Genomic DNA, 22627 nt, shown 5'->3' with positions numbered 1-22627 from the left:
TCTCACACTTTTGCTGGCATAGCATAATAACCTACCAGAAGACAGAATTTGTGCTAATTATGAATCAGCATAAATAAATGCATGAAAAGATTTTTTAAAATGTGTGAAGAATATCTGAAAATAATGATGCCAACCGCCCTTCCATTTAATTGGAAATCCTTTAGTTGTTTGACTTCATTGATGATTTGCAGATCTTGGCTACCTTGTTTACTAAGCCATCACTGTGACAGACTCGCTCTACCAAGATTAGTTTATCAAGAAGATCTAGGTGCTTTTCTGTCTGCAGGTCCAACAAGCAAGGGAATCACTGAGGTTGGTAGCATTTGCAGATTAGGGGAAGGCTTGGTAAATAAGCATGGAGAACATGTTCTACCTTAGTTTGCTTTCCATTTAGTTTCAAACTAGCGAAGGCTGACAGTCTCAAAGCATTTGGTCTTGTTTGAGCTGATGCCCTGGGTCCTGGTTATTTTTTTCCTACAAAGCCCCTTTCTTCCTTGCTTGTTTTTTTTCCCTTTTTTTCCACTTAAAAGTATAGACTACTTCACGATTTTAATTGAAGGATTCACTTTGGTCAATTAACAATTATTTACATTCTTCAAGTTGATATTTGTTTCACAGTGTCCCCTCTCAACATTTTTCTGATGAGGTGAAGAATGGGATTCCACAGAATTTAGTTATGCCTTAAAGATGCAGAGTATTAACAAAGAATAAAATAAACATTCTTTGGTGTTTTGTTTTTAAACCCTTACCTTCCATCTTGGAGCCAGTGTGTATTGGCTCCAAGGCAGAAAAGCAGTAAGGGCTAGGTAATGGGGATTAAGTGACTTTCCCAGGGTCACATAATCAGGAAGTGTCTGAGACCACATTTGAACCCAGGACCTCCCATCTCTAGGCCTGGCTCTCAATCCACTGAAGCTTTTTTGTTTTTTAAAGAATGAAATTAAGCAATTCATGTTGTTTCTAATATTATAGATATTGGCATATGTTGATATTAATCTTTTCCCAAATGATTTAGGATCCCTTTTCTCTGGCCCCAAGCTGAATAGGTAGCAACAAATGATCTCTAAGATGCCTTCCAACTCTGCCAGTCTGTGTTTTCATGAAGGATCAGAATTATTCACCAATCATCCTTTGGGCTATACTTTTCCCCTTGTGTTTCTTCTTGACATGGCATCTATGTACACACTTATTTTGGGGTTGTGTGATAATGACATAATTCTCCCCAGACTTGCAGTAACTCACTGATCCCCAGAAGTATCTTGAATTTACATTAACTTTTTGTACTTTGTTATGTTATTCAGAGGCTCTGGGGTTTTGTTGTTGCTGTTATTACTCAGCCTACTCCTCACCCCTTCCTCCCCATTCCCTTTTGGATATCATGGGACCTAATACATACACTACAGCAGAGGTTCAGGCAGAGTCTGCAACACTCCCAAGTGTGACCCAAATCAGATTTACATGTACTTGGGAAATATTTAACAACAACACAAAAATACAATAAAATATAAATAACATTATATTTTAAAATTAAGTCAATATGTGACCTGTAGAGATCCTTACATATGGATTAGTAGCCCTTTGTTTCTATTTGAGTTTAACAACACTGATTTACACTACTAATCTGTGTCAGTAGACAATTTTCAGCCCCCAGCTTTAACTTGATCTGTTATTGTCACTAATCTTTCTCTCTGTGTGTGTTTGTGGGGTGGGGGGTATTGTAGAATCTTCCTAAACAATCGAATTATCTAGGTAGGCCAAAATTTCAGAATAACTTATATTGTCTGCCACTTTTCCTGTAAGTTTTCTTGAAAGGTGTGTATTCATTCATATTGGTTGTATCCTACCAGGCAAAGTCTTTTTTATCTTATAAAGAAAATGAGATAAGCTGTTTCAGAAGATACTCAGATAGAGGTTAGATAACTGGGAATCTTGTGGAAATAATACTTCAGGTAGGGAGGGGACTTGATTTCTTAAGGGCCCTCCCATCTTGATAATTCTGTGAGGACACCACTATGCTTCCCACTGTCTCTGCAGGCCACAAGTTTATAAAACTATCCTAGTCAGTAGCATGGCCTAAGGAAGAAGCACTGGATTGATAAACTGAAATTTTTTTACATAATGAATGTTGAATTACTTTGTGGCTTTGCCACTAATTAGCTATGTAACACTGGGTAAGTCACTTCATTTTTCCATTTGTCATTTTCCATATATGCACATTATTATAAATATACAGTTTATTTCTCAACTTGAGAACCTGCCCTTTTGTTTTCCAGGTGTTGCCACTGATACAGGAGAGATCACAGTAATACCTATGCAACTGAATGCAAATGAGCAGTCTAGAGTGGAGAGCCCTGTACAAATACCAATTACAGCTCAGTCATTAAGTGGTACTTCTCCAAAACAATCCCATGCAACAAAAGCTCCAGAAGTGCAACAGGCTGGAATAAACCGACCAAAAAAAACTGGATCTCTAGCACTATTTTATAGGAAGGTAAATGTTTTCACAACACCTTAATTAATTAATTAATTCAGTACATTTGGAGAGTATAAGGTTTCATAGAATACTTATAGCCATTTAAAAGAGATAAAAATGGCATATAAAAAACTAAGTCCTAATGAATCATGATTCAGTCTTTGAAATTGTTAAGTAGCCATTTGCATACTTGACTTATTTTGGTTTATTTTTACATTTTCATCCTTTTTTCAGTGTGATACTTCACTATTTCAAGAATCTATAATTTTATAATATTCTGAAGGTAGTCAAATATTTTGGCAGTTTTCATCTTAAATGGTTGCCCACATAGCCCTGCAGATTTTTCAAGAAATTACATGTAATAACAATTTTTGACATATGTTCTGAAATTATAAGATCCAAATTGTCTCCTTCCCTCTCACCCCCACCCAATATGGTAAGCAATTTGATCTGCATTATACATATATTCTCATGTAAAACATACTTCCATATTGTTCATTATTATGAGAATACTCATATAAACAATCCCCAAATACAAACAAATTAACTAAAGTAAAAAATTATATGCTTTGATCTGCATCTCTGGAGGTGGGTAGCACTCTTTATCCTAGGTCCTTCAGAATTGTCCTAGATCATTGTATTGTATTGTTTTCACAGTTGATCATTGTACAATATTGCTGTTACTGTGTACAGTGTTCTCCTGGTTCTGCTTATTTCACTCTGCATCAGTTCATATAGATCTTTCCAGCTTTTTCTGAAAGCATACTGATATTTCTTACAGCACAGTAGTATTCCATAATCAACATATACCACCATTTGTTCAGCCATTCCCCAGTTAATGAACATACCCTCAATTTTCAGTTCTCTGCCACCACAGAAAGAGCTGCTATAAATGATTTTATACAAATAAGTCCTTTCCCCCCTTTCTTATCTCTTTGGGGTTCAGATCTAATAGGGGTATTACTCGATCAAAGGGTATGCACAGTTTTATAGCCTTTTAGGCATAGTTCCAAATTGCCCTCCAGAATGGTTAGATCGGATCACACTACTTCACCAGCAATATATTAGTGGCCCAATTTTCCTGCAGATATTTCATAAGTTTTTAATGACCTGTGCCTATTTATAAACATATTATTAATTAGGATTTATGAATATATATATAGCCCAAAGTACTGATGTTGAGTTATAGACTTTTCAATGTTGCTTATTTGCCCACAGTTTGGTTTTACTTAAGGTACAGCCTAAGGATTTTCACATTCTTGATACATGTCCCCACAATAATGTATACAACCTTTTTAACACTTAAAACTATGTGTTCAGGAATCACTTAATTTGACTATTCAGTAATTGTAATGTTGAATTGTGACCCTTCTTGGGTAAACAAATAGGATACTGTTGGGTATAGAATGTTGAAGGTACTCTCAGATGTGCTCACTCTTATTTAGTTTTGCTAAACTGGTTTTGTTTTAAGGGAAAACAAATTGCAGTAGGAGGTAGTGGTGGTGATATCCAGAAATGATTTTGATATACAACCAAAGACATCAATAACCCTTATTTTTAGAAAAAAAATTTATTTAGTTTTGTACTTAATATATTATGCCTTATTTCACATTAGGTCTATCATTTGGCAAGTGTACGCTTACGTGATTTGTGCTTAAAACTGGATGTTTCCAATGACTTGAGAAGAAAGATATGGACATGTTTTGAATTCACATTAGTGCATTGCTTTGATCTCATGAAAGACAGACATTTGGATCAGCTCCTTCTTTGTGCTTTTTACATTATGGCAAAGGTAATAGATTGGTTTGGAAAAGTGGTTTTTCTCTATATTGGCTTCACTTTTGGCATAAACTTGATTCTACTCTAGTCTTTCTCTTTATAGATCAAGATCTCACCTTTGTGGGGAAAGTAGTAAATTTTGATTATTGTTATCTTTATTTCCCTTGTTCTATTCAAGGTACTTGACCTTTGTTTGAATAGAACAAGGGAAATAAAAATAACAATCATTCTCTTCACATAGTAAGGATATCTGCTCTAGAAATTAACACTTCTCTCTATACTAAATAATTATAGACTGATAGAGAGGAAGGGCCTTCAGAAATCATCGAGGTCAGTCTCATATTTTGCAGCCCATTATATATCTAGGTTATGATAATACTAGTCATCTAATTCATAGTTCAATTTTCTTTGTTTCACTACCATTGAATGAAGATTCATTCTGTTATTAACATCTTATTCTCTTTTTGTGCAAAGTATTAAAGTCTTTTAATTAGTAGTTGGAAAGGTAAACCCAGAGATAAAATGGGAATATACCTTAGAGAACCACATAGCAAATTTGGACATGTCATTGTTACCATAGCTAGCTGACATGAAACATGTCTATAGAGTGAGGCACTATGAATCAAGCCTTTCTTATATGAATAAGTAGAACACTTATTATACTACTCTATTGTAAGCTTCTTGAGTGTAATGGAGACACTGTTAGTCACCTGTACTTTCTAGTAAAGTTCACTCCATAATAGGCATCCATTTGGACTATCTAAATTGTTCTAGTTGTCTAGAAAACACGTCAGGATATATGTGTTATCACTTCTATAACTCTTCATGGAGAAAAACAACTTTAATGATGATTTCTAGTGCTGTTGAAGAAAAAAAATAACTTGAGTACACATTATAAAACTAGATTATCCCAAAAGGATTCCTTTTATGAACATTAGTTTGTATTTTCCCCTTTGAGCCAGGCACTCCAATTTTCTTCTATAAGCATTACAAGACCTATAGTTACTGTCTTAAAAATCTTTAAAACATCAATGGTCTGTTTGAGGTTATAGAAGCCAAATCTTGGTATAAAAAAATATTGTTTTACACTGGGATATATCCTAATTTTTGGTGTGTTCTTAATTCATTTTTTTTAAAAGTGCTGAATGCTAATAAAATAGAAAATTTAAAAATTCAGTAATCACCAGTGTCTCATGTTCTCTCAAATTAAAATGAAGTATATGTTAGTAAAGGGTTAGTAAATTGGTCTCTGCTTTGTAACCATTCAGAATGCCCACCCTAACCCTTTAAAAATATTGGGAACTTATGCTTTAAAATAATAGAGAACCCTAATTTGAATGACTTTATTATCTCACCACCTTAAATTGTTTATTGTTCTTAAAATAAATGCTTTTATGAATCATTGTTTCAAATGTCTGTCTTAGTTTTTGTTCATATTCATTATTTTTTCAATAGTAGTTGAGAAATGCAGTTTTCTTTTTTCTTAGGTAACAAAAGAAGAAAGAACTTTTCAAGACATAATGAAAAGTTACAGAAATCAGCCCCAAGCAAATAGTCATGTGAGTAATAACAATATTTTCTTTACTGCCAAGAAATGATACTAGCTGTTTCTTGAGTGGTTCTCTGCTAACACTTGAAGGAGAAGACATAATTCCATTTATAATACTATACATATCAGTATACTATTAGGTTTTCAGGTTTATTGGATATTATTAAGTTGATGAGGCCAAATGTTACAATGGAAGTACAACTATAGTAGGAAACAAGAAACTGGGAAATTTGTTTTTATACTTCTGCTCTGTTTATAAAAGGGAGTTTGTATCTAAAAGGTAATAGAAAGTTAGTAAAATGTCTTGAAATTAGAGTTTTTAGACATTAGAGTTCATCTCTTCTAACTTGTTCAGTTTATAGAAGAAATTAAAGCCCAGAGACAGGAAATGACTTGTCCAACATGAAGGAGTGAGTTAGTGACAAAGTTGGTACTAGAATTCAAGTCTTTTGACTCTCAGCTTAATGATAATTATTGGGCAGTATCATACCAAAATATTGAAAACTCTTAAATTGAATAACAATTTGGTAGTATTGTTAACATAAGTCCAACTTTCTTACCCTTCACTTCAAAATCCTGTTGCTTGACTATTCAAAGTAGAAGCTAAACATTTCCTAAAGTATCATAATGGAAGACCATATGCAAAACTTTTTGGTCAAATAAACATTAAAATTTTTTAAAGTTGTAATTTAAAAGAATTATCTAATATGGAAATGGGTTTTAAAAAACCCTTACTTTTTATTAGAGAGATTTATTTTGACACTTGGCTTGAAATTCTGTAGTATCATCATTCTCTATATTTCCTCATGTGGTACAGAGACAGGCATTTCACTCAAAGACAGTTCTCACCAAAAATTCCTTCCCAGACAAACCAAATCAACAAAATCTTCAATAACAATCAAAGAAATGAACACAATTACAAAATACTCTTCCCAGGATAAAGACAGATCTAAACACTGGAGAAATATTAATTGCTCATGCGGGTAGGCCAAACTAATGTAATTAAAATGACAATTCTATCTAAATAAATTTACTTATTCAGGGTCATACCAATCAAACTACCAAAAAATTATTTTATAGAGACAGAAAAAATAATAACATAATTCATATGGAATAACAAAAGGTTAAGAATATCAAAAGAATCAATGAAAAAATGCTAAGGAAGGCAGCCTGACAATTCCAGATTTCAAATTATATTACAAAGTAGTAATTAAGAAAGCAGTCTGATACTGAATAAGAAATAGGATGGTGAATTAGTGGAGTAGTTTAAGTACACAAGACACAATAGTAAATGACATTTGATAAACCCAAAGATCCAAACTTTTGGGACAAAAACTCTATTTGACAAAAATTTCGTGGGCAAACTGGAAAGCAGTTTTGGCAAATATGAGGTAGAGACCAACATCTCAGATCATATGCCAAGATAAATTCAAAATGGGTACATGATTTAGACATAAAGGGTGATCATATCTTAAACAAATTGTGGGAACATGGAAAAATTTTACTCGTTATATCTGTGAATAAGGGAAGAATTTGTGACCAAATAAGGGGATAATATTTATTAATTGAAAAGGTTTTGTACAAACAAAATGCAGCCAAGATTAGAAGGAAAGCCGTAATCTTAGGGGGGAGTTGTTAACAGCAACTTTCTCTGATAAATGCCTCATTTTTTAAATATATAGAGAATCAAGTCAAATTTATAAAAATATAAGTCATTCCCTGTTGATAATTGGTTATAAGATATAAACAGGCAGTTTTTAGAAAAAATAAAAGCTATCTATAATCATGTGAAAAAATGCTATGAATCACTTTTGATTAGAGAAATTTAAATTAAAACAACTTTGAGGTGTACCGCCTCATATCTATTAGATGGTGTAAACCTCAAAATTCCTTAGACTTATAAATGTTGGAAATTTCACCATTGGGATATTTCATACTTGGAAAATTTCTTACTGATAGTCTATTGGAATGGGAACCCCATTGGCATGGGAGGTTCCTTCTCTTCCCTTCTTAAGATTACTTTAGGACAGAAACCCTTTGCTGAACAATGGAAAGGACTTTGACCTATGCTTAAGCATAGAACAGGAATTTCTTTGAGTCTTGATTGATTTTAGAATTGATACAATGGAGATACTTGGAATAAATCTCCACCCTATTCAGTCCTAATAGGATTGAGTAAGGGCTGCAGCCTAGATCAAAATTTAATTATTCCAATCTCTACCATACTCAAGTTAACAGGATTTAGAAAGGGCTGTAGCAAAGGAGTAAAGATTTAATCATTTGAAAATATGACCTTCAACAGACATGTGCAAAAGCCAGAAACCTCTGGGCGGTCCTGGGTTAAGCTAGAGCCTCCATTGGCATAGGGAAATTGATGAAGAGTGATTGGTAGATGGGAGAACTGGGAGGAGGAACTTGGATGGTTTCCTTAAAGATAGGAGGGTCTGAAGCTGAAGGAGGTTGTTGAGGTTTTGGTCGGTGTGGTTCCTGGGCTCTGAGAAGGCTTGCTCTGAAGGAAGCTGAAGGTGGGGGCCCCTGAGACTGTTTCTCCATTTTGGACACGTGAGTAATAGGGACTGGTCTCTTTTCTTTGCTCCAGCTATCTAAGGGCTTGGGCCTTTTGGCCCAGCCTAAACAGAAGGGGTATTTAAGCCCTATTCCCTTCTCTCCCTTTTTCTCTCTCTCTATCTCTAATTCCTTTCTTACTCCTATTGTAATTAAACTCCAAAAAAGGCTGACGGCTGACTTGAGTTTTTCATTTAGGAATTACATAGCTGATTCCTTGGCGACCTTAAATTAATATATATCAGTCTTTTAAAGTGATTCCCTTGTTACAATGGCTAACATGCCAGAAAAGAAAAATGACAAATACTAGAGAGGATATGAAAAAATTAGGAAATGAATACTTTGTTGATCAAGTTGTAAACTGGTCTTACCCTTCTGGAGAATAGTTTGTAACTCTTTCCAAAGAGCTGTAAAAATGTGTGTACCTTTTTTCTGAGCAATATTATTACTAGGTCTATATCCCAAAGAGTTCAAAGAAAAAGGAAAAGGATCCATATTTCAAAATATTTACTAATGAGCATATGTGTCCATTCAGTAAATTCTAATTCCTTATTTTACCTTCCTAATTTTGGTACTCAGTAAGCTGTGCTACTTTTTTACAATTGCCAGTCTTTTTTTTTTTATCTATAGGTTTATAGAAGTGTTCTGTTGAAAAGAATTCCAGTAGAAGTTAGCACATGCAATAAAAATATAAAAGATACTGAAATGATAGATTATGGTAAGTAACCAAATTCACTTGACTCTTCTCTAATAAAGTTATTCCTACTTACAAGTCTTTGTTATGATGTATATGTAATGATGAACTCCTAGAGATTTACCATAGGAGTTCTCATGGACATCTCTAGCAGTCTGCTAAAGCCTATGGACTTTTCAGAATAACCATAAAATAAAACATATAGGATTATATATATATATATATATATATGGGAAACAATTATATTAAAATTTAATTACCAAAATATTTTAAAAACAAAATAAAACTGACAGGTCCCAAGGTAAGTGGTTTTGCCCATAATAATTATCCTTTTTAGGAAAAGATTTAACATATTAATAAAAGGGTGGATCTGAATGATAATAAAAAGGGTGCTATCAATAAATTTTCTATTTTAAAATTATTTTTTAGTTATGCCTTTTGTTTTTACACATAAGCCATATTTCTGACTATATTTCTCCCCACTTCCTGTTATAGAACCATTCTTAATAATAAATATATTATTTAATCTTTTAAACATTTAAATTAAAATAAATTGATTGTTATTAATACTCATATAAATAAATAATAAAAATAAAATATAAAGAATTTTTAAAAGAGGAAGAAAAAAGTTCCATAAAACTAGAATACATTGAAAATGTCTTATGTTATTTGGTGTTCCAGACCTGTGGTCTGCAAAGAAGGATGAGGTGGTGTCTTCTTATATCTTGGGGCTAAACTTGATTTAAATTTCATAACATTCATTTTCTATTGTTTTTGTTGGTTTTTTCATTTTCAGTGTTGTCATTATATATAATGTTTTCCTAATTCTGCTTATTTCACTTTGCATTCATTCTTATAAACCTTCCCCTATGTCTCTGGATTCCTCATGTTCTTTGTTATTTAAAAAGCCCAGTCATATTCTGTTATATCTATGTATTGTAGTTTACTTAGCCATTGACTAGTAGATTGGTGTCTAACTTATTTCTAGTTCTTTGCTACCACAAAAAATCCCACGATCAATTCAGGATGACTCAGAATCTTTTTTTGGGACATCCTGAATTTTCTTTGTATAGACTATTCTTTTTATCACTGCTCTCCTTAGAGTATGTGCCCAGAAGGAAAATCTTTTGGCCAAACTTATGGGTATTTTAGTCACTTTCTTGCCATAAGTTCAAATTTCTTTTGAGAAATGTTGGTCAATTCTTAGCTCCACTAGCAATGAGTTAGTATGCCCATCTTTTCACAATGCCATCAATTTTTGTCAAAAGAGGCAAGAAACCTTTATCATTATCGATCAATCAGTCAACAAATATATATTAAGTAGGCACTATGCTGGGCACAGACAATATAAGCACAAAGATTGAAACAATTCTTACTTGAATGAATTTTAAGTTCTTATGAGGGAAATGGGTATATATTAAAAAATATACAACTTAAATAAAGATAAATACAAATATATCCAAAGTAGTTAAATAAAAAGAGCAAAGGCATTAATCAGGAAAGACTTCATTCAGAGAATGTTTCTTGAGGTGCTTGAAGGGAGAGAAGAACTTTATGAATTAGAAGTAAGGAAGGGCGTACGTGTTGATTATTGCCTCTAGGTTGCTACTACTGAAACCAAAAGATTTCAGGCATCTGGGATAAGTGAGGATTGCTGTGTAAGACTCTTGAGGAAAAGGTTTAGAAAAAAATACTGCTGATAAGTTCCATGAGTCCAAAGGCTTTATTTTTCATCTTTTTAAAATTATTTTTCATGTTAACTCACATTCATTCCTCTCATCACCATGGGTTATGGATAAATTTGAGATAAGCCAACTCCTCAAAGCAAAGCAATGCAACTCTGACCCTTGATGCTGTACATATTGGCTTCTATTTTCAGCACCTGTGATTGACCTCCCCTTCCCAATTATACCGAGTTTGCAAAACTTTGCAGAAAAACAAATTATTACACAGCTATAATAGCTTTAAATTGCCCTAAGACTTTTGGGATACTCTGTATGCAAGAAATACATCACAGATGTTTATAATTTTTTTATATTTATAAAAATGTTATTCTTACATTGCCTTTTCTCTTGACATTCTGTTAATAGGCTGTCAAATAAGTTGAATATAATATTTACTCCTGACTTCTGACTTTACATTTCTCCTGTTCCCTTTTTAATCCTACATCAATTGGTTTCAAAGCTACTAAAATCTACTAAGCTCAAAATAAAGCCTTTTCTGTATTTTTTATATCATGGCAAAAATGTTATTTGAAGTTGCCAACTTTTGGGCAAAAGCAAACTGGTTATAACATATGTTCTTTTCAACAGACTTAGATTGTGCAAAAATACCAGATTCTTCCACTGGATCAATGAAAGAGGAGAGAGGTGATCTTATCAAATTTTACAATGAAGTTTATGTAGGAAGAGTGAAGTCATTTGCACTAAAATATGATTTGTCAAATGAAGAAAATGTGGTATGTATTGTGCCAATTTTCCTATTTCCTACCTATTGCAATTCAGTACATAAGTGTAAGGTTGACCTTAGTTAGATCTGTTGCAAATTCCTTTTTTAAAAGCTATTTTATTTTCCCAAATACATGAAACAACAATTTTCAGCATATGTTTCTTGAAGTTATAATAAACAAGTTTCCTCCCTCCTTTCTTTCCCTCCCCTCTCCTGGAGATGGCAAACAATTTGATCTGGGTTATACATTTTGTAAGAGAGTAAAGCAGACTCATCATGCTGGAAGACCATCTTGAGTTGGGGAAGGGCTGGAAGGAGAGAGAATTCCAGAGAAGGAACAGGGAAACTGAGAAGAACCATACAGTTGAACTCACTTCTCTTTGGGAAGCCCACCAGGGAGGTTAATCTGAGCAAACCTCTGAACCTGGAGCATCCTCCTGTGAATCCTGACCCCGGTATTCAGTGGAAGACAAACCAGAGTGAATAGGACTTTGCCAGAAAGCCATTTGCCACAGGAAGATTTCCTCTCAATCCCTATTAGACAGCCTTGAATTTAATATCATAGCTAGGACAGCTAGGAATTAGGACAGCTCTCACAATTGACCCAGAGGTTCAGGCAAGCAAAGCCTGACCCTGCAGGATTTGGGGAGAAGGGGTCCAATTATTATCTTTAGGGACTTCCTATTTTCCACCTTCCTATTGCCTTATCCCCCAACTCACTTGCCCTACCTTTCATGTGATCCTTTAGAATAAATAGTTGTTTACCAGATCAAGTGCCTGCTTCATAGTATCCAAGAAAAGGAGACTTAGAGTTTGGGGGGAGGAAAGTTACATTTCTCTCCTCAGAGAGGGAGAAGTTGTTTGTCTTGTATTTTATTCCAACCAAGTCTCTGAGGGAACAGTAACCTGTGATTCTGAAGGCAACCAGAGTGGGGTCTCTTTTTACCAGGGAAAGAGAGAGAGAGAGAAAACAATCTATCCCCTCTCTCCACCTCTAGGCTCCATTCCATCTCTACCACACTCTGGTCCTGAACTCAGTGGTGGGAGACTCCATTTCTCTCCCTCCATTGCAGTATATTATCATGCAAAACATTTCTGTATTGTTCATTTTTGTAAGAGAATACTCATAAAACCAAACCCCCAAATAAAAACCCAAATAAACTAAAGTGAAAACTAGTATGCTTTAGCATTTTTGTCATAAGTCCTTAAGATTTATCCTGGCTCTTTGGATTTTTATATAGGTATTTTTAAAATTTATTTTAGATTTGAAAAAATTTATTTAATCAATTGATTTAGAATATTTTCCCATGGTTACATGATTCATGTTTTTTCCTCTCCCCTCATCCTACCCCTGTCCCATAGTCAACGAGCAGTTCCTCTCGGTTTTACATGTATCATTGATCAAGACCTATTTCCATATTATTTATATTTGCACTAGAGTGTGAGTCTTTGTATTGTTGTTAGTAGCAAAGTCTGTCAGTTGATCATTCCAATATTTCTGTTACTATGTACAATGTTCTCTTGGTTCTACTTATTTTACTCAGCATCAGTTCATGTAGGTCTTTCCAGCTCTTTTTGAAATCATCCTTTTCATCATTTCTTACAGTACAATAATATGTTCAGCCATTCCCTGTTTATGAACATCCCTCAATTTCTTATTCTTTGCCACCATGAGAAGGGCTACTATAAATATTTTTGGACGACTAGGGTTTTGGTTTTTTTTTTTTTTATCTCTTTGGGATATAGACCTAGTAGTGGTATTACTGGATTAACGGGTATACACAGTTTTATAGCTCTTTGGGCATAATTCCAAATTGCCCTCCAGAATGGTTGGTTCAGTTCACAACTCCACCAACAGTGCATTAATGTCCCAATTTTTCCATGTCCTTTTCCAGCATAATGGCCAATTTGATAGGTATTGAGGTGGTACCACTCTGCTCCAAATTCTTACTCACACTTTTGTAAAAGGGAGGTTTGTGAGATTAAAATAAAGGCCCTATCCATTGTCTTAGGTGGTATTTTAGTGGAGTTCACAAGGAGTTTCTGAAGAAGGATCTGAATGTGGGAGAGAGTAGGAGTTTGAATGAGTTAGCACCTACTCTCCCTTCACCTCTCCTGAGAGTGGCTGCTTGCAGTTGCTGCACAGGTATATTGAGGTTCCCTGAGGAGAATGGGAGGTGGAGATTAGAAGACAAGTCTCCCTCACCAAATAAATCCAAGGGTAATTTCAGATTGCCCAGCACAGAGAAAATCTGGAGGCAGACCTCAGTGGAGGCTTTGCCTCTGCAGGGAATGGTCTTAGATGGCTCTTTGTTGATGGTATCTTGGTTCAGATACCTCCTCAAATATCAACCAAGGGACTTGACAAATCTGACTGCGGTTTATAAGTTTTAATGATAAATCTAAGGCAAGTTGGGAGATGGAAAGTGGGACTTGGTATCCCTAATGGTATTCCTAATACGATCTTTCACCTAAATAGCTTAATTTAGCAAATCTAGGTTTCTCCATCCTAAACCCCAGCTGAATATTTCAACCTATTTAATATATATCTAGCCTAAAGAATCTGTAAGTAGATAAGTGCAAGAGGGCTGGAGGGGAAAGAGAGCTGGGTTCTCTCCTCAGTGAGTCCACAGCTCCTGTTGGGGTTTGAGGGATCTTCTCCTTAGTAGAGATGTTGTTGCAGAGATTAGACAGATGATGGCTCTGCAGAAGAACTTGCATATGACACTGGATATTCTCTTATGGCTCTCATTGAGAGCCTCAACTAGGAAACACATCCTGCTTGGTCCAGGTCTCAGCTCAAAAGCCAAGAATTCCATATAAATCTTTCTCAGGTCAGTTTTGCTTTCCCAGCATGCCTTGCTCTCCAACTGGCATTTTCTGCCACTCACCCCTGTTGCAAAGATTCCAAAATCCTCTGATGCACTGATCATTACACTTTGAAACATTTGTGTTGGCAGCACTTGGGAGTCAGGATAGAGTCCGGTTGAGCCTAGAAAGAGGCAGGTTAATCTGTGAAGAGCTAAAACACAAGTAGTAGTAGGAAGCAGTTTGTTTTTATTCAAGCTAAGTAGATACCTACAGATATGACTTATTGTCAAAAAGATATGAAAAAATTGTTTGGCTTCAATTACCCCCAAAATGACATCATATTTTAAAATTTCAGATAGAAGCTCCACCTCTGTCTCCTTTCCCAAACATTAAGCAGCAGCCTGTGTCTCCTCGCCGGATCTCTCAGCAACACTCAGTTTATGTCTCTCCACACAAGAATGGGACCTGCCTTACCCCAAGGACAGCTTTGCTGTACAAGTTTAATGGCAGCCCTTCCAAGGTCAGTGCTTAAGCACTTTTAACATATGCTTTTTAAAATGGATTTGTTTTTCTTTAAACTTTTTCTTTGGTTGAACTTTTATTGCAAAGGTACTAACTTTGGGGAATGAGAACTATAAAAGAACAGCTTTTCATGTCTTTTCAGTTTCTTCATGTTCTCATTGTTGTATATTGAATATTCTCAAGAATTTCACTTAGTCTAAATAGCGTTTTCCAAAATGTCTAAAATGTAAGGAATCTACAAATGATGACATAGGCAAAGATTTTGCTAGTTAGCCTATATTTGTTATATGTATTCAGAATCCTACATCAGACACTACCTGGTACAGACATGCCCTAGGAAGATGGGTTTATAGGTACTCACCTGCCTTAGATGAAAATTTGGATGAGTGACCTCAAGATTCCATAACAGGATGAGATCAAAGTCCAGTATACTTAGTACACTATCCTAGACTCAGTGGAAAGCAAGCCTTTGGTAGATTTCTTTAGAGATTTTTGCCAAAAACTGTTACTTATCTTTTTATTCTAATGTTTCTGTCAGAGTTTGAAAGACATCAACAATATGATCAAACATGGTGAACAAAGAAGCAAGAAACGAGCATTAACTATTGATGGCGATACCCAATCACCTACTAAGCGCCTCTGCCAGGAAAATGATGATGTGTTACTGAAACGACTACAAGATGTTGTCAGCGAAAGAGCCAATCATTAACAATCTTATGGTTTCAGGGGAAAACATTCAGATTCAGGTCAGTTTCCCAGTTTCCCATATGAAAGATAGGCATTCCCTTGGAACTTATATCTCTTCATTTTCACAGTCTTTTGGGATATCCGTATCAAGTGGTATGGAAACTGCAGTGATTACTTTTTATATTTTTATTTATCTAAAATATGGTATAAGAGATACTGTGCTGGGCAGAGGGGCCTTTTATCTTTAGTTTTCTTGATACAAATACTGATTGATGTTGCCACCCACCATATTGAAATTTTCTTTCTTAAGTCATTAAAAATGTATTAGATGCTCTTCAGGGGGGCAAATTACATTCAAGGGCAATTCTTTTCCCATTGTCACTTTTGGGATTAGAAGTAGATGAACGTGGAAGTAAAAAGTTATTTCTTCAACCATATGGATATGCTTTTGGAGAATGTTTTTGAGTGCCTTTTTTAATTTGGCATATAGAATTTCTCACTGTTTTGAAGTTAATGAAGCAGGGAGAAAATTGACTGTAAAAAATGCTCTTAAGAAGTTTTGAGCCAAACTTTTCTAAAATATGCGTCTCTTTTGCAAATGTAATGCGTTTCTGTTACAAATGTAAGCAATCTGTTTTTTATAATGTTAAGAGTACCTTTAGCCAAGGCTTTTATAACATTCAATTGTTGTCATGCTAATTGGCAACCCTACCTAGCACTTGTGCCAGAAGATGACAGGCCACAGAATTACAAGATCTTTCAAATTGGAATTGATCTCAGTGGCCATCTGGTCCAACCTATACCTCAATAGGAATCTCTGCTACATCTCCATCAAGTGGTCATCTAGCCTTCATCAGATGACTTTCAGTGGTGGACTGTGGGGTGGGAATGGGGGGATAGAGGAGACACCTACTACCTCCCAGAGCAACCCATTCCCCTTTGTGAGCTCTCTAATAGTCAGGAAGTTAGGTTGAAATCTACCTTTGTGCAGCTTCCATCTGTAGTAGCTGTTTCTGCTTTCTGGGCCCAAGTAGAAGAGGTGTTAATTTTTCTACCACATGACAGCCCTTTACTTACTTACTCATACTGTTCCTCCTAAATTTTCTCTTCTGGATAAAAATCCCATGTTCTTTCCACTCACTCCTTTTATAGCATGGTCTCCAATTTCCTTCTCATCCAAACCATCTTCTTTTGGACTTGCTCCAGCTTATTATTAGGCATCCTTGATGAAAATTTGGTCACTCTTTTCCTTTCTAAGTGCTCACAATGTAATCCTAAAGCTCTAGCATTTTGCTAGGAATTGGAGTAATTCTACTAGCTATCATTAGGGAAATACAGTCCTATATAAGCAAAGAAGCCATTATTCATACATCTTAAGCTTTATTCAGAAATTGAAATCTTGTTCCCAAATAGTAGCTTCTTAATCCAATAATCCACTTCCTAAATTTGAGTTTTCTTTTGCAGCTTCTATTTTAATCAGTGATGAAAACGCATATATCCTTAATTTTCAGGGTTTTTGTTTTTTTTTCCAGACTTCATGAATTCTTTGCTGTACTCCCTAGGTTCCTTTTAATGGTATAATTTCTATCTCTATGAATCATTAGGAGTGTGGTAGTGATCATCGCATCCAATACTTCTCAGAATCCTTCCTATCACATTCTTGTTAACATTACACAGGAAGATACCAAATCTATTGTCTTTGTAATAGCTCTGTTGGTACCCCTGACAGGAAGTGGCTACTAGTCTCATTGTTGACTTCCAGTGAGTGACTTCTGATGGGATCTTAGGATCCGGCATTATTATTCTTTGGGTCATAAGAAATTGCTTCCTACTAAGGATTTAGTTCCCCACTGTGTGGGAAGTGCTTTATATTTACTTAACTCAGATCCTTTTTGTCCTTTCTTTCCCATTTGTCCAACTCTCCCACTTTTTAAATAGAGGTTAGGGCCCCTGTCATCTCAACTTCTCCTTAAATAATTTTCCATTCTTTTACAGGATACTTTTTTTCTCCCCAATCAACTGGGGATAAATTCTTTTAACTTATATTTGGCAATCTGTTTGCCACACCTCCCTGCTTTGGTGGCTCAAGAATGAGGTCCTATCCTAGGCCCACCTCTTCTCAAAAGTTACTAGATTCCTGCCAAGTCTTTATACAAATAGCTGTCCTTAGCTACCACATGGGGATCTAAAGCCGGAAGTACCAGCTCATTTTCTCTAAATTTACTCCAAAGCATAAGTCTGGCACATCTACATCTTTGCTGGGGCTTGTAAATTCATTCTGAGGCCTTGCCCCAGGTTAGTCTCAATTAATTTACTTTTGTACTAGTGGATTTTAAGTAATCCCTTCAGATCTCTAGAAACCTAGAGTGGTAACATCAAAAGGCATGGCAAATCTACAGTGAGGCACTGTACTTATATTAAGGAGCTTGGGAGATAGCTACCCTATCACCTGTTCTCAGACTTGTCCAAGGTCACACAGCTTTGAAGCCAAGTCCTTATATTCACTCCATCCCTGCCATTTTGCTTCTAAGAATAAGCCTGTCTTTTAAGTCACCTTTTAAACTAAAAGTTTTAGTTAGCATTTATGAAAACATACTTTGTGTAGTATCTACACCTTGTAAGTGAAGATACACCCTATTTTAAGTGTATATATCTATGTAACTATAACCATTGGCCTTTTGACAGCATGCTTGTATGGGATCCTTTTAAAATGTTTAGATAAGATCTAGAAGTTGTTTATTCCTTTTGTCTTGATTGGTATTGCATAATAAACTGTTTAATTTTATATTTTTTCCTCCTAAAAGTTGTACCAACTGGAAACATTTAAAACCTAACTCTTCAAATTTCAGTATTCTAGGTCAACAATTGCCAATGTGGGAATGACTTATGTAAGAAACATTATCAAAGTAACCTAGTAAGTATCCAATTATGATGCAACACAAGTTGCATTTCTGCAACTTTTCTTTTCACCATTTCTGAATTTGCTACCCAGAAAACTTACTTATACAATTTTTTCAAACAAAGGAATACACACAAACATGGTGTTTTTTGAGCATTACAGAATTTATTTTTAGTTGAAACAATTTATCGGTACAACTTGTTATGGGCTGAATTAAGTTTTTGTGTATTGTGTATCTAGAATTAGTCAACATTTCCCAAACAAAAATGTAAGATAATATTTAAATTCCACAAATTTTGAGGAAACAATTTATTCCAAATGGAAATTAATGGTAAGATATCATATTGGATTTCATAACTTAGATGAATGACTAGCAGGGTCTGTCCTAGAATAGGGATTGTGTTCAGGGAAGCCTTTGTACTTACTGGTAGATATCATGAAGTAAATTAGCCTTCTAGATGCAAATAATCAATCCTTCTCTATTCCTCATGGTGTTTCAAAAGCAAGAGCAAAGTGCTTTGAATCTGGTCTATCAGGACAAGAATTCTGTTCCTAATCAGGTTTAACAGGCTTAACTTCTCACCTATTCTTAGTAACAATGTAAAAGAGTCAGACTGACATGAATTCCAGATCCCGAGTTATACACTGCAAATGCCTACTTTTCTTCTTGGTGTTTTATGGTATTCCACAATGCAGGTCAAATAAGTTGAGTCCTGAAACGGAAAAACAAGTGGACTTGTGAGATATAATTACAAGTAATGCCCATTAAGATCCTGCAAGACAATAGCTTCTTCAGTTATTTTAATAACCTAAAACCTGACCAAGGCCTACAAACTATCTGAGGGGTCCCATTTTCCACATCCTTTTAAGCAACTTGTCAAAATCAACTTTCAATGATCTGAAAAATTTGTCACGGACCCAAAGCATTGAGACACTTGGAAAAGATAGTAACTTAAATTATAAAATTATTAATGATTTCAACATACTTGGCTTTCTTTGTAATCCTATGTTTTATGTACTTAGAAACATGATCCAAAAGTTCAGACTGCCATAGGGCTTTTCAAGATACAATGGGTCTCACTGAGAACTTTTGCCTATTTTATTTAGAGATTGCTGTATATAGCTGGTTATGAGGACCAAGGAGTCAAAATTAATCATATCCAGAAGCCACCGAGTAAGGACCTTTGGCCATACATAGCAATTTCATTTCTCTGGAGGGTTACTTCACAGGGACCTGTATTGGGTCATGCATGTCACTTAACACTATTTTGTAGCTTTACAATACTTCAAAATCCACTCCTCTGCTTTCCAGAGATGAGGCTTCTCAAGAATCAAGTATGCTCCAGAATTCAATGGATGCCTTACCATACTAACTCTCCAAGCCATTCTATAAGTTAGCAGTCCCCAAAGGATGACCACGGGACTAACATCCCCAAGCTTAAGCTTTACTAAAGAAACTAGCGCCTACATTTATGACATTTTTTAGTTGGCAGGGAACTTTGAGGTGTGGTGTAGTGGGCACTGTTGGACCCAGAGTCGGGAAGACTACTTGTAATCGAGTTAAGAGTTCAAATCCAGCCTCAGACACTTAATTTAGCTGTGTGGTCCCAGGCGAATCACTTAACCTTGTTCGTCTTAGAAATGGCAAGCCACTCTGATGGTTTGTCAAGAAAACTCCAAAACAGGGTAAAGTTTGGACAGGACTGAATAAAATAGCTAGCAGAGCATTTTCCTCATAATCTGTGTGGACTTTTTTAAGTTCATATACTCTTCTTCCAAGAGGCATCACTGTAGAGGATAGCCAGCCTTGAAGCCAACTAGGTTCCATGACATCTGAACTGAGAAGTGGCTCTGGATAAATCATCTAGGCAGCTTCCAAGCCAGGACATGGCCGTGGATATAACAGTCTTTGTAAAAGCCGGCAGTGAGCTGATTTGGCCCTTAAACTAGTTTGCCTATTTCTGTACTAAGCAAAGTTGCAGAAAAGATGCCATTCTGCATTGGTAGATGGCATTTCCAATGAAAACACAGAACTAATGCCACTAACAGTTTATACAAAAGGAAACTGAGGTTCACTGAAATCACTGTCTGGGCACTGAACTTAAGAATTAAGCACCTGGGTGGCTCAGTGTAGTAAGAGCCAGGCCCAGAGACAGGAGGTCCTGGGTTCAAAACTGGCCTAGGACACATTGCCTAGCCCTCACCACTCTTCTGCCTTGGAACCAATACACAGTATTGATTCTCAAGATGGAAGGTAAAGGTATAAAAAGCAAACAACACCCCCCTAAAACCCAAGTCTTTTGAATCAAGTGTACAATTCCATAGGAACATCAAGGGACAAAGCCATGGTTTTGAAATTGGGACCCTCAATTCTAAACTTAATGGGGGCCATAATAGCACCTAGCTACTAAGGCTCTTGTGAAAGGCAAATGCCACACCTTAAAGCACCTAGCAGGGTCTGGAAGGTAATAGTTTCTTAATAAATGCTCCTTCAAAGAGTGAAAAAACTAAAAACAATCTTAAGACACCTAAAGACCAATCTGTGAGTATCCCATTAGGGATGGCATATAGTAGGTGCTCAATAAATGGTCCTTCCCAGAATGAGTGACAAATCAAGAAATGCAGTCTTGGATCTCCAAAGATCAGCATTTGAACTCTCTTGTTCCACTATAATAGCATAATGCATTTCAGCTATATGCCCAGCCCCTAAGTTTGGGCTCAAGAATACTCAATTTATTCCTCCAGCACCCAAACTTTTAGGATGAGCAGAAACTACCTTACCTGTGAAGGTACCATCCTGAGGCCATGCCTCTGGGAAGATGGGCTTAATCGACTGAAAAGGCCACCTAAAATAAAGGGAAAAACAAAAAAGTCTGATTTTCCTAACAATATGCGACCAGATATGGCCCCCAGCCAGTTCCTCCATCCCCTCCCTCCGAGCTCTCACAGGCCTTTGCCTTTGAAGGAGAAGTGTGTGAAAGGTACAGGGTTTGCAAGGGCCGGATGCTGACCCTTCAAACACGGGAAAACCCTTTCAGGAGTTTCTTTCCCTGCACTATCAATGACCAGGTCACAGTTAGACCATGATCACTTTCGAATGCAGGGCCAGGGAGTCCCTGGCGCGGGGTGAGGGAATTCGCCCACGCAGATGGACCCATTCCCGGCACAGAACAGGTTTAATAAGAGCACAGCTCCCACCTTTGCCACCCCACACATACATGATGTCCATTCTTAGTAGCGGGGAGCCCACGCTCTAACCCAGGTATCCTCTCCCAATTCCTATCCAAGCCGTTTTCTTGAGGCTTACGTCTTACTCTGGACAACTTGCATCCCCGGAGCCGAACCCACATTAAAAAGTCCTTCCTTGATCGGTCCATCTCCTTCCATCCACTACGCTCCGCACTGCACTCCGGTGCCACGGGCTAGTCTAATCCCTCTTCCCCAAGCCTCGGGCCGGTGATGTTATCCCGATCTCTCCAATTCCCCCTCAGAAGCCCGCAGAACCCGGTCCGCCTCCACCCCGCCCCCCTCCCGCAGGATCACACAAAACCCGCGTTCCATAAGCGCACCCTGCGATCCACGCGTATGTGATTCCCGAAGTCCAGGGGCCGCCTCCCCGCAGAGGGGGTCTATGGGAACCCAGATTTCACGGGAGACAGGCCTGGCTCAGCTCTCACTGTTCCTCTGCCGCGGAAACTCAGGTAGAATCAAGTCTCCAGGAGCCAGGGCGCCATGGAAGGGCACATGGCAGGGGATGGCGAACATGCAAAACGTGGAAAGCAGCAGCTGACTCCATGACGGAACTGCGAAAGGAAGAAAGGAAGCCAGGGAGAGGATTTATAAAGCAAAACCTTTTGCGTCACTTCCGCCTAGTCTGGGCAGGCGCAGGCCTGGTGGGTGGGCAACTGCGCCCTCTGCTGCACGGAACCGGGAGAAGCAAGGTTCCTTTCTCCTAACCTTGTGGAAAGGGAACCAGGAAGACTCATCTAATGGCCTCAGAGACTTACTAGGTGGGTGACTGTGGGCAAGTCGCTTAACCTTGTTTGCCTCAGTTTCCATCTCTGTCAAATAAGCTGGACAAGGAAATTGCAAACCGCTCCAATATCTTTGCCAAGAAAACCCCAAATGGGGTCACAGAGTCCAACACAACTGCTCTTTCGGATGAGAGTATAAGGGGCTTGTTCCGCCAATCCCCAAATT

The 22627-nt window shown here is 36.8% G+C and overlaps 1 protein-coding gene, 1 long non-coding RNA gene and 1 other non-coding gene across 4 annotated transcripts in view; 1 reads left to right on the top strand and 2 right to left on the bottom strand.

The window, feature by feature from the left end:
• Positions 1–18313, top strand: part of RBL1 (RB transcriptional corepressor like 1) — a 65651-nt gene extending 47338 nt beyond the window's left edge. For both annotated transcript variants that reach the window (XM_056811921.1, XM_056811920.1), the window contains exons 16-22: positions 2274–2491; positions 4089–4265; positions 5740–5811; positions 8997–9084; positions 11373–11518; positions 14675–14839; positions 15380–18313. In XM_056811921.1, the coding sequence (XP_056667899.1) occupies positions 2274–2491; positions 4089–4265; positions 5740–5811; positions 8997–9084; positions 11373–11518; positions 14675–14839; positions 15380–15550 (1037 nt within the window). In that variant the 3' untranslated portion in view covers positions 15551–18313. The remainder of the gene's footprint in view (positions 1–2273; positions 2492–4088; positions 4266–5739; positions 5812–8996; positions 9085–11372; positions 11519–14674; positions 14840–15379) is intronic.
• Positions 18314–18572: 259 nt separating this feature from the next.
• On the bottom strand, positions 18573–22627 carry LOC103093369 (uncharacterized). Its single transcript, XR_458035.2, has 3 exons — positions 21997–22627; positions 21209–21273; positions 18573–19140 (listed from the first exon to the last, which is right to left on the bottom strand). It is a non-coding gene; the product is annotated as an uncharacterized LOC103093369 (long non-coding RNA).
• Positions 21399–21532, bottom strand: LOC130456710 (small nucleolar RNA SNORA71). Its single transcript, XR_008915756.1, has one exon. It is a non-coding gene; the product is annotated as a small nucleolar RNA SNORA71 (small nucleolar RNA).

This window comes from Monodelphis domestica, chromosome 1 (genome assembly GCF_027887165.1).
Source record: "Monodelphis domestica isolate mMonDom1 chromosome 1, mMonDom1.pri, whole genome shotgun sequence".
NCBI classification, from domain to species: domain Eukaryota; kingdom Metazoa; phylum Chordata; class Mammalia; order Didelphimorphia; family Didelphidae; genus Monodelphis; species Monodelphis domestica.
Note: the sequence above shows the minus strand (reverse complement) of the source record. Positions and strands in the feature narration are given on the sequence as shown.